We start from the raw sequence: 12,259 nt of genomic DNA on the forward strand, positions 1-12,259 counted from the left end.
ACATTTTCCCTGCCATCTCTTCAAGCCCAAAAATTCTTAAGCACCACAAGTTTTATCGTCAATATTTACCAAAAATATACCAATTTAAAAAAAAAATGTAAGACACTTCCTTCTTTTTTTTATACTATTTACAAGAGTAAAACAAGTATTTATGAAAAAATGTGAACAGGTATAAAGGAAACCTCCATCTCATGATTACAAAAAAGGGAAAAAAAGTATTATCATATTTAAATTGAAGAGTTACATAGCACCAACAAATGTTACCAACTAAGTCAGTAAGAACAAAAATTATAAATTTTAAAAATATTATCCTATTTAAGTAGATTTTCTCGCTGTGCACATACACCCACACACCGATCAACGCTAACTGCACTTCAAAAATGGCTTCTATCTGCCTTATACTATGCTACAAAGTAGTGATGCCGAAGAAAAAAGTAAACTTAAAAGAATATTCTTTTGTAAATATTACTTTGTGCTGCTGTCGGAGAAGTGGAAGATGGCCCTGCTCGTTCTGCATTTCATTTGAAGAAAATGATACAAGTTTTTCCCACAGATGCTGCTATCTACCGCTCACTCCACCCCCTTTTCACCCCATTTCCACCCACACGCATGCCTGTGTTGTTGGCGCTTTGTGCACTGTTGTAATAACTATCTCGGCGAGTGTTTGAAATGCGTTTACCGAAAACTTTTACGGCTCTGCTGCTTGCGAAAGTGCAAGAATGTTTACGGCTTTCATTCTTTCCTTCTGGCAATCGCGTGGGAGGTGGTGGGATGTCACTTTCTTATTTCAGATTTAAATAAAACGGCACGTCGCTGTAATGCATAAAAGATACCCAAAATAGTGCATTTGATTTCTTCCCAAGAAAATCATTTTGTGCATACTTTCCCTTGCACTTTAGAGTTGCAATAATGAACCTTAATAGGTATGCACAAAATGTATTTTCATTGCAGTATTCTAATATCTGATATCAATCTAATATCAATCGTAAATAATCTTAAATAATAATAATAACTTCCTGATGCATAATTTGCAATATTGCATTTAATTTATATTTTTACGTTTCAAATAAAACGCCATTTTGTTGTGCTGCATTAAAGATGCCCAAAAAAGTATGCAACGCTTTATTCGCTTGCAAAATATTGCGCATACGCCCGGTTGTAAATATACAGTAATGGCCCATAAAGATAGCATATTGAAGTAGTAATTGTCGAAACCCAAATCACGCCATAAATTACCGAAATGTATGTCCGAAAAATATGCGCAGCGAGCGCAGTTTAATTAAATGATTAACACAGATATTTACAGCACGAGACAGGCCAACAAAAAAAAGGGGGCTTTGCACCTGCGAGGACTTCCGCTTTTCCGTCGCACACGAACACGGGTCAACAGGAAATACAAGTTGCGGCCGTGTCGCTTTCAACGCCAAGCCCCCTGCTACCCGGCATTCCCGATCCCGATTCCCTCTACTATATGTACCGGTGTATGGTTTATCCCAGTGTCCTGGGAAACGGTCAATTGCTTTGCTTAAACAGTCGACAGTCGGCGGTTGGCCGGCGTTTGTTTTGTTTGCTGATTGCGCAAATATTTGCGCAGGCATTAAACGCAGAATTGATGGCCAAACGGGACCGTGCCGTGCGTCTGCCGTGACCAGAGCCCGGCCGCAATATAAATTTAAATATTAACGCCCCGACTTAACCTCGATGAGTCGCCATCGCAGTCGCCGTGGCCCTGCGTCCTCTGTAGGTATTTTTTTTTGTTTCAGCCTCCTCCGTCTGACTTCTTGACCGAAGTGAAAGGCAAACGTTTGCCTTAATGTTAACAGCCTCGTTACTTTTTATTGCACGCACCGCGCCAAGTTAGAGGTCGAGGGCAAGCCCACATTTTCTGTGTGGTCATTACCGCACAGGCGAAAGCAATGGAAAAAAGGTACCAAAATTGTGATTATGGACACAAATTTGCGCTTAAATTGTGGGCATTTTCTCTCGCTTCTGTTGGTTAAGGCGTTGGTGCTTTTTATTAAAAACCGCCAAGTCATTAAATTTTATTACAAGTTTAATTTTTCAATAAGGCCGCATAAACGGAGAAAAGGGAAATCCAAACACGGCACATTTTTGCGGTTGAAAGTGAATTTCCAAAGGGATGGAATAACTTGGGCAGTGATAGAAATAAGTTTATCATTTGTTCTAGTTTATTATTAAGCTCAATGGTCTCTGTGATGTTGTTTTGAATTTTCTATTGGAAATATTGGCCGTTTCTTCAAGGAGATTAATGAAACTGTTAATTTTTAAGATTCCCATATCTTAAGTCTTGGGAAAATGGGCCATTCTAGTAAGATATGGCTCCTTACTCTAAATGTTTCCATTCATTCTGAGACTTACAAATCTGTAATGTAACTTTTTTGTGAAAAATCATCAACTTATTAAACATAATAATGCCCTGAAAAAGGTTATTTATTTTGAAACAACGGTTGACCTGTACCTTATTCAACGATCACCACAAGATTAATTATAATATTTATTTTATAATCCACATGTTTTCAAAAGTTTATGGCTTATTATCGTATCAATCCGCTAACGTTGTAAGGAGATATTTCGGAACAATGGAACTAACTGCACAGCCTTTAATCTGTTTGATAATTCAATGTTTAAGTCAAAAAGTTATCCTAACGCTAACAATTTAATTCCGTGCATTAACAAGCTATGTAAAAAAATGACTATATTAAGCGCCGCTTACGCACACACAGATGCGATGATGCCGAAAGGTGAAAAAGTAGAGGAAAGGGGGCGTGTGTGCGGATGCGTGTTTGAGTTAGTTATACGGCCACTAGTTGTGTATATTTACTATTTTACTTGGCCAACCGACAAAAAGGGAAGGCGAGAAGCGAGCCCGTAAAATTCAAATTTCATGCGTTGTGTTTGCCCGGAGCATATTAAAAAATAAAATGCACCTGCAAACACAGAGCCATGCACGCACACATAAATTACATTTATAGTGGTACAGCCGGCGGAAACTTTACTTTTCCATGGAGCATGCCATTTATGACATCCGCGCTAAAGTGCCGAAAAAAAACTGGGGGCAAGGAGTAGATGGTAGAGGAGCTGAGGAGCGGAGGAGCCGGTTACGGCAACGCATAAAAAGCATATTAAATGCCTTTCGCCTTTCGTCGTTGTTCGTCGCCATTGTCTTCGCAGCCTTATAAGACTATGGACTAAGGCTCGAACCAAAATCTGTGGTTTGGGCGGAGTCTGGAGTCTAGAGTCTGGAATCGGTAGAACGGAGGATTTTGTTTGTCATCTTTTAATGGCGCAATTAGAGCGCACAGAATGCGTTTACTGAAATCTGAGCGGCGGCTGCTGCTGTTGCTGCTGCTGCTGCCAGGCGTCATAAAGGATTTTTAATAATAGCGCTAAATTACAATAGACAATATACACAGGCAAACACAAACTCAAACACAGACGGGCAAACACATGGCAGCAAATTGCGTATACGGCGTGTGGCACTTTGAAACAAAAACCGAACCACGACAATGCAAAGTTCGGTCGATGGGCGTGGCAGTTGTCTGCCAAGGCGAGTTCGACTCGCTGTTTGTTGTTAGCTGTAATTTGATGCGCCATTGTTTTCCTTAATCCCACTGCACCAGGCATTTTCCCCCTTCCCCCCCTTCCCCACCACCCTTTTTCCCCACTGTCAGTTGAGATTCTTTTTGCCACTGCGTTTAGTTTTCGCTTCCAAGCCATTGCTATGCAATTTCGGGCACCGCCTTGAGGGTAATTTATGCGCGCATTGTTTCTTCATTTTGCGGGGCTTGTCATTAGTTGAAAGTGGGAAGTGGGCGGCGGTGGGCGATGGGCGATGGGCGGTGGTGTCAAAAGTGGCTGCAGCAGCTGCAGCAGCTGCAGGAATTTATGGTCTCCGAGTTGTTTTGTTCCCGTGGCCTGTGGCCCAGAAGTAAACTTTCCTGCCGCCACGTGAACTCTTCTGGCTTTCAAATTGTTTTCTGCATTTCAGACAGAGCTCATTGCCAAATGGCTGAATTAAACTCTTTAAGGCGACGGGAATTGCATCGACTGACTCAATAAACTCGGAGCGGAAATGCACACGCAATAAATTATGGCCTCGAGAGAGGAGGTGGAGCTGAAGAAAGGGCGGCAGTGCAACATAAATCCATTTTTGGAAATTTATGGTGCATTGAACTTATAACGAAATACAATAAAATCTGCATACCCCTCTTCCAGTGCCACGAAGATTCGGAACCTCTCAGACGGAAACAACGAAGGATAAAAATAATACAATTTATTTATGACAGCGAAGTAAACTACATGTACCTCATTGAACTCACAAGTATTTCAAAAGACAAGAGCTTGAATAAATTCCTTCGATAGATTAATAAACTAATGTATACTGTTGTAATGTTTGCAATCTTGGTGTTGTCACTACAAGATGAATATTAATTAGGTCATTTTGTTTGTTGTTATAAAATAATATCAACAAATAAAAACTTTCGAAATAAAAAAATTAAGTACCATAGGCGCGGTATAAATAACAAATAGTTCTCATTTAGTTTTTGTGGTGAAAAATTTTTATATAAATATTCATTGGCAAATCGGCCACAAAAAATGTGTGAATATATCTTTCTTAATCAGCCCGTCATGTACAGTAACATAAAAGTTCGTATAAATGACTAATATTAATATTCCAAATAAATTTATAAGCCTTCAATTAAAAAAAAAGTTATTTTAAATTTTTCATTACCTCGGTAAATGTGATAACAAAATATTAATTTTCATATGTTATTAAACATATAAAACTGGTCGATAAGACAACTCATAAATTTTATATTTTATAGGGTACAAGTAGTGCTTGTCCCCATTGAACTGGATAATGATTTTCCTCAGCATTTTCCGAAATGCCTTTTCCCACGCTCAAGAAGCAGCAGGCAAATGGCGTACGAGGAGGCAAAAGAAGTCCGGCAAAAGATATAATAATATTAATGTCCCAGCATTATATGTTCTTTTCTCGACTCGAGAACGTTTGTCTGTTTGTCAGTATGTCGACGTGTGTTTGTCAATGCAATGAGCCATTAAAGCGTCGTTGAAGGAAAGGCTCACAACTAACGAGGCCATAAGAAGGCAATGACGTAGGAGTCAACCATCGAGGGGAATAAATCATATCAGGCCAGAATCAGGTCACTACGCACTTAAGCGTCTTCAGTTGAATGTTAAACAGAATACGATATTTATAGAATTCTTCAGAGGAACTTCCTCAGTACTTACGCTGTTTCGCTTAAATTCGACTTGCTTTTTGTTTGAGAGCTCACAAGGCGCATTTTTTCGAGCTGGAAAATCTTTTCTGCCTACTCTATAAATACCATTCAAAAGTTTTCAATCAAAATGGTGCTGAGTGCAACGAGCTTTTTATTTGTTTGTATTTTTGTGCAAGATTGGTGCAGATTGGGTGACAGAGAGAAAGTCTGGTGAAATAATAATGCACTAGAAAACTTATAAATACTGATAACAAAAGCGAAATGAACGTTTGCCAATGCAAAAAAACAGCTTTTAATATAGCACAACAACGAACGGGCGACAGAAACGAGACAGATAGAGACACAGAGAGATAGAGAGAGAGAGAGAGAGACAGATAGATAGTAGTGGGATGGATGGAGAATAATATAAAATTATAATTTTCATTTATGGCCGCAGGTGAAATGCTTAATTCAATTTCAGTCAATTTATGTTAATGTTTTTTGCTAGCTAAAAATGTTTAAAATTGCAATTAAGTGAAACGCAAAAAAGTATGTACGTACATTTAGAAAACTTTTTCTCTCTCCAAACTAGTTATCAACAACATGAAAAAATAAAGCTAAAGCGAAGTTGCTTGTTGCCATATGTAAATTACTTTTGGGGTTGGCGGTGCACATCTGAAGCTCTAAGGGGCTGAGGGTGTTAAAGTGCACGGGTAATTATGCCTGGCTTAGAGGCTACGACAACAAAAGTGTTGAAAAAATTTTCAGTTAACGGGAATTGGTGGTAAGGATGCGTGGTTTTGGGTGGGCGTGTAGCTAGATTTTTTTTTTTTGCTCTTGTCTCTGGTGCAAGTGGGTGGTGGGCGGTGTTGGGGGAACGGTAATTCATTTACAAACTTAAATTGAACGTGAAATTATTAATTGCTTGCTTAATTAATTTATAATGAGTTTTTCAGTGGCATCTGTTTCGCGTCAGTGCAAAAGAATTGTTGATATCAAGTATGCGCAGTGTGTGCCATGATCAGGGAGCAAAGGTCTGGAAAATGTATGGAATGTCGTGGAGAGAGTGTGTTCGAGTGTTCTATAGTATTTTTTTTTGTTCGAGAGAGGTGTCAGGTGTGTTAGATGAAGTTAGAGTTTCGGTTTTTCTGTGGGGACTTTTCTTTGGTTATCACAAGAAAGACATTCAGTTTAACATTACATTATGCACTGGATGAAGCGTACACTAGTGGCTAGATTGTTGGATAATTCATCGTTTAGGTTAATATTTATTTATATATATTGTGTATATGTAGATATATTGGACACAAGTATCGAAACGAAAATGAGTTGAAAGTAAAACTCCAATAAAACGTTCGAATGCCGCTTGCACCACATAACAAATCATGACTCAGCTCATCGAAATTTGGTAGAGTGTGAGTGGGGAGTATATAGCATATATAGGTAGTATTGTAATTGGCAAACCACGATCATCAATCATCAATCAGCGAGCGAACGAGCGAGCGAACGAACGAGGAACGAACGGCAGCAACTTCCGGCAGGATATATACGTATAGAGATATATTTTTGTATATGTATTTGCGGGTGTGACTGTGTGTGTGTATGCTTGGAGGTATAAATATCAAAGAAAAAAATTCAATTCAGTTCATTCGCTTATTATTACATCATCGAAAGTTCATCAAAAGATAAAGTAAAATGTAATCCTTTACATAAATATTCATATTCATTAATATAAGGTATACATGTCGGTATAGGTGGATTTTATATATATATTCAAGGTCAGTCATCAATCAATCAATCCATATCAATTAAACAATTTACAAGTATGCGTATATATATATATATAGAGAGAGAGAGACAAGAGACAGAGAGAGTGAGAGAGAGGAGCAAGACGAGGGGTTTTCTGGCTGGGTGGGGTTTGCTCACCAAGTCCACGTAATGAAAATTAAAACACACTTAAACCAAAATTACTTCGAATGGTCTTTAAAAACTTCGACTTGGCTTCAACTTAAAAATCGTTAAGTACTTTGGCAGGACTTTTTGTTTTTTTTACTGCTTCCACTAGATTTAGATTTTTGAATGTTCTTGATTCTGAAAGCTTTTCTGTAGCCGAATCCTCGCTTGTTTCCGGTGGCGTTCACTGGTTGTTTTCGGAACCGCTTGAAAGAATCTCATACGTGGAAATTGGTGAATGATTAGTACTAAGTTCGGTTAACACAAATCACAGACATTACTTAAAAAGGTTTCGCATTCAAAGTCATATTCAAATTCAAATTGAAGCATATGCCAAGTGGTCAGTGTGCGTGTGTGTGATTGAGTAACATGTTTTATTGTTCCATATCCATCCATACATACAAAGAGAAAATTATCCAAACGTTTGCACAAGGCACATGGCACACACACACGTACTAACGCACACACACACACACAGCGACAAAGTGGGAATACAATGAACGAAATCAATATTAATAATAATGCCCAATGCAATATTAATGGGAAACTCAACTGCAAAAGTATTAAGGCACACACAAAACTGAATACATGTGAATACGAGTATGAATAAATATTAACACGCACACACGCATTCGCAATTAAATTGTTTTTATTCGTTATAAATTTGTTTCATTCATAATGTGTTACTTATGCTTTCTCTTCCCTTCATTGGTATGCGTTTTTTTTTTTATCATTTGTTTTTCGCATTTTCTATAAATTACTTGCTCTGCATTATTAATAATTATTGTATAAATATTTATATAACTTATTTGTTTGCCGGGGTTTTGTTTCAGTTTTCTTGCTTAAACAATTCCATGAAGATTGCTAAAAATGAAGTAAAACAAAAGAGACAAAATGCCACAAACACGAGACAGAGCTAGAGCGAAAATTGAAAATATAATCGATATTTAAAACTAATTGGTTACATACGTATGTGAGTTGGTTGGTTTACGGAAAGGAGTTGAGACTATAAAGTTATGGGCTAGTTAAACTAACTTTTTCTGCAGGGACGGTAATTTAAGTTTCTATTCTATTCTAATGATCAAGGAATAATTCATTGATTTTTGTATTACGTTGTAATTGGGTAATATGTCAGGGATTAACAACCTAAGCTCCAGATGAAATTCGAGGGGTTTAAACTAATAAAAAACATGGCTAGGTCAGAACTTCATTTCGTAAAAGTGTATTTTTGAGAAGTTTTTATCAAATTTTAATTTACTTTCTAAGTTTAAAATATGTTAAGGGATTTGTAATACTAAAATACGAATATCGCGACCTGCTGGATATGTTTTTCGACTAAATTAGGGGACACCATCCCAAACGTAAATGAAAATTTGAAGAACTTGGTGCAAGATTTTAAACTCGACAAGGGGTGAGTAAAACTTTAGAGTACCAGAGTTGCAAGAGTTAGTAAAAATGAATAAAAAAACATAAACATAATGGGATTACAAAAATCAGATTCATTTTATTGAAATAAAATCGATTGGTTTTGCTAAAATAAAGACTATGATTAATATTAATAAATTTATTGTACATTAAAATAAATTAATACAAGGTGCATACATTTATACATTGCATTTAATTGAGGCCCAACGAAATCATTTCGACTTGGATCAAGTATCGCTCTCGTCTTTCGGCCCAGCCAGATCTTGGCTCGACTTCGTTATTTGAATTCTAATTGGCGTCTGCAAACGCTCGGTTTCGTATATTTTGACCTTCAACTAAACGGAAGGGGGATAAATGTAGGTTTTCTTAATACTTAGTTTGGTATAAAAATAACACACAAAATACAAAAGATGTGGTATTAGGTATATAATGAACATTGAACATACAAATCAAAACAAATAATCAAGCTCAGAGCCACTAAACCGAAAATCGGTTACACACAGATGGGAAACTTTGATCATACCATACAAATAAGTTTGGCAAAATAAACGAAATTAAATACTTTCCACAAATTGTTACTCTTTGCCTCGCACGCAAAACAAATAAGGAACGTGAATTAAAACTGAATTGCGATAAATGAATGTGTTCCAAACAACGTGCCGGTAAAAGATTCGAAAATTGTAAAATAAATGAGGCGCATTTGCTCTTTTTTCGATTTCCGTGCTTCCCTTGTGATTATTAATTTTATTAATTAAATAAAGCGATTTTTCGATACATTTTTTCTTTTGACTTTAATTAATTTCTGTGCGAATACATTTTAAAGAGAATTCTGTTTCACAATATACGCATTTATTTATTGCTGGACCATGAATGCAAACCAATTTTATGACTGACGGCGGAATGAAATTATAAAAATTACGCATTATGATGATTGCTGTTGTGGTAATGGTGTTATTATTGTTATTATTTGCACTGTTTTCTGATTTGTTTGCGCCCCGATGCGAATTATTCGGGCTATCGAGTAGTGGGTTGGATGGATGGATGGCTGAATGAGTCGAATAGCTCATCTACGTCCTTAATTACTTGTAATTAACTGCCATAATTGCGCAGAAATTCTTTTTAGCCCACAATCCGTGAAATGTGTGAAGATATTCGTGGGTGGAAAGATTGAAGCCCACTTCAAGGAAATAAATTCATGTTTATCTCTCAAGCGAATTAATTTTATTTCAAATTCAATTTAAGACTATTTTTGCTTGATCTTAAAGCCATTTTCTCGTGGGTGTTAACGGGTGCTTTTGCATTTGTGAAGGTGAGCATTTCGAGTGCAATCATGCGTGTGCCTGTGATGGTGTGTTTTTCAGGGGGTGAATGGGTGTGTGTGCTGGCCAAAAGGAGATAGCTAAGTGAAATACCTGCCAAGGTTGAAGTGGATTTGGATTTGGCCAACTCGTTAGCAAGATACTCAATCGTTAATTTTGCATTGCGCAACCCACAGGACTTTTTGAAACTCAGCAAGTGGCTCTCAAGGCTGATTCCCAGGAATATATGTTGCATCAAAGTGTTGTGGCAGCATCTAATTGGATTATGAGATTAGCAAAAGTTTCACCAGAACCTTGCCCGATTTTTCTTGGCTTGTCTAAACTTAAACTTGCTTTCATCTTGCAATGTTTGCTTTCGGCAAAGGGCGCGCTAAATTGTTAAATGGTGCACACAGTTGATTCGGCCAAATTACGCTGCGCTTAACAAATTGCATGGAAATGTTTGTTCCAGCAGACGGATGGGCCAAAAGTTTTGGCCAATTCGAGTCGGTTCGGGCCATTTGTCGGCCAGAAGTTGCAAGTTGCTTGTGATTTATGCACTGACAGTTTGTGGTGCGTGTCTGGGCCTTTTATTTATGAGTTTTGTTTCGCCTTGGCTTGGTTCGCATCGGGAGCGTAAACAAATGCAGAAGTATGCAAAAGATAATGGTATTTATTCTGGGCTGTCGGCCGACTTCAATCCGCCTGTCTGCTTTCTCTGCTCTGTGGTTAATTAAAACGCAAAGGAAACTTTCGGATCAAATTGGTAACAACACACACACACAGCCACACAAAATGCGAAGCAAGGAAACAACCTCCTCATATATGCACGCACAAAGTGTATATTGTAAGTAGTAAACAAGTAGTAAAATTTGATGTATGTACCTGGAGCAATAAAAATAATCACGGATGGCAGGAAGCAAGGCAAAATCATAACAAGAACAACACGAATAAGGTTTTAACGAGAGGCAAACAGAGTGTGAGAGAGAAAGAGATATATATAGTAAAAACACACAAAAATCAGGTTATAGCAATTCACATTCGTTGCGGTTACATTCTCAGTTTGGCTGCGTTCCAGCCAAGACAAGAGCCAAATAAAAAAAAACGAGGAATGGCCAGAATGAAAAACCGAAAGAGGGGCAAAAAGATAAGACCAAAACATGTTGCAGGTTGTTAATCAAACAAGCAGGCAGACAAACACACGACAAGCTAACGTTGCATGTTGGACAAAATGAAAGTGTAAATATTTTCGACACGCGCGCGCCCAAAAGCAGGCAATAAAAACTTGATTATGGAATTCGCATTGCCGACTCAAATCGCATGACTCTTGTTGTTGCTAAACACTGTCATATACAAAAGTGTGTGTTGGACGGAGACACAAACACAAACACAAATACAATGACAAACGGAAACGGAAATGGGAACAAAAACTAAACAGTAACAGAAACAGTAACAAAAACACTAACCGAAACAGAAACCGAAAACCGAAAAAGTAAAACAAACCGAACTAAACCGAAAATGTTGGGGAACGTAACTGGAATTGTTTTGAGTTGCACAAAATGCATCGAGCACAGACAGTTGGTTACTGGATTACAGCATTACAGCATTACTGGAGTACTGGATTACTGATTACTGGATTATTTGCTTTGATTTAATGCTTTACATGGTTCTTTTGAGGGGCGGGCAAGGAAAACATTCCGCTTGGTGTAGAGTATATTACTTTTGGTTTTTTTTTTTTTTTTTTTTGTTTTGTTTTGAGTATTACAATATAATTGTTGCACCTTCGGGAATCTCAATCTCATATCGAAAAGGAAAACTAATCGAATCGAATAAATTTTGGTAGTAGTATTTTGTAGTAGTAGTAACATCATTAACATAAGTTATACATACATATACATAATGTAAACTAAATGAGCATTAGCATGTTAACGTAAAACATAATGAATGCGTTCAAGATCACCTACACATACATACGCTGTATGTATCAATAGGTACTGTACTGGTATATATATGTGTGTGTTTGTGTGATGTAGAAAATGCTATATATATATATCGTAAGTACTTAAGTAAGTAAACTCGGCCAGGGGCCGCTTGTTTTGTCATATTTTTTTTGGTTTCCTTCTTCTTGCATTACTTAAACGTAAATAAACGTAAACACACGAACATAGGGCTTAGGCATTATAAGTATATATGTGTATAGGTATATAGAAATATATAGAAAGGTGGAAAAAATTCAAGTTGTACAAAATGCACGCTTGGCGGCAGTTTTTGTCCTGAACACAGGTTTTCAAATCGAGTGTGTGGTTGGTTGTCTGTGTCGGTAGCAGTACATGGTTTGGG

At 37.4% G+C, this 12,259-nt stretch overlaps 1 protein-coding gene across 6 annotated transcripts in view; it reads right to left on the reverse strand.

Annotated features, from left to right (window-relative positions):
• Positions 1–12,259, reverse strand: part of LOC108045712 (hemicentin-2) — a 75,869-nt gene that overhangs the window by 6,621 nt on the left and 56,989 nt on the right. Inside the window, exon 15 of one of the 6 annotated variants that reach the window (XM_044458678.1) lies at positions 8,673–8,956. The exons of the other annotated variants lie outside the window; for them this stretch is intronic. Within the exon in view, the coding sequence (XP_044314613.1) occupies positions 8,849–8,956 (108 nt within the window). The 3' untranslated portion in view covers positions 8,673–8,848. Of the gene's footprint in view, positions 1–8,672; positions 8,957–12,259 lie in introns of those variants that run through there. 6 annotated transcript variants of the gene reach the window in all.

This window comes from Drosophila rhopaloa, unplaced genomic scaffold (genome assembly GCF_018152115.1).
Source record: "Drosophila rhopaloa isolate 14029-0021.01 unplaced genomic scaffold, ASM1815211v1 contig_167, whole genome shotgun sequence".
Lineage (NCBI taxonomy): Eukaryota > Metazoa > Arthropoda > Insecta > Diptera > Drosophilidae > Drosophila > Drosophila rhopaloa.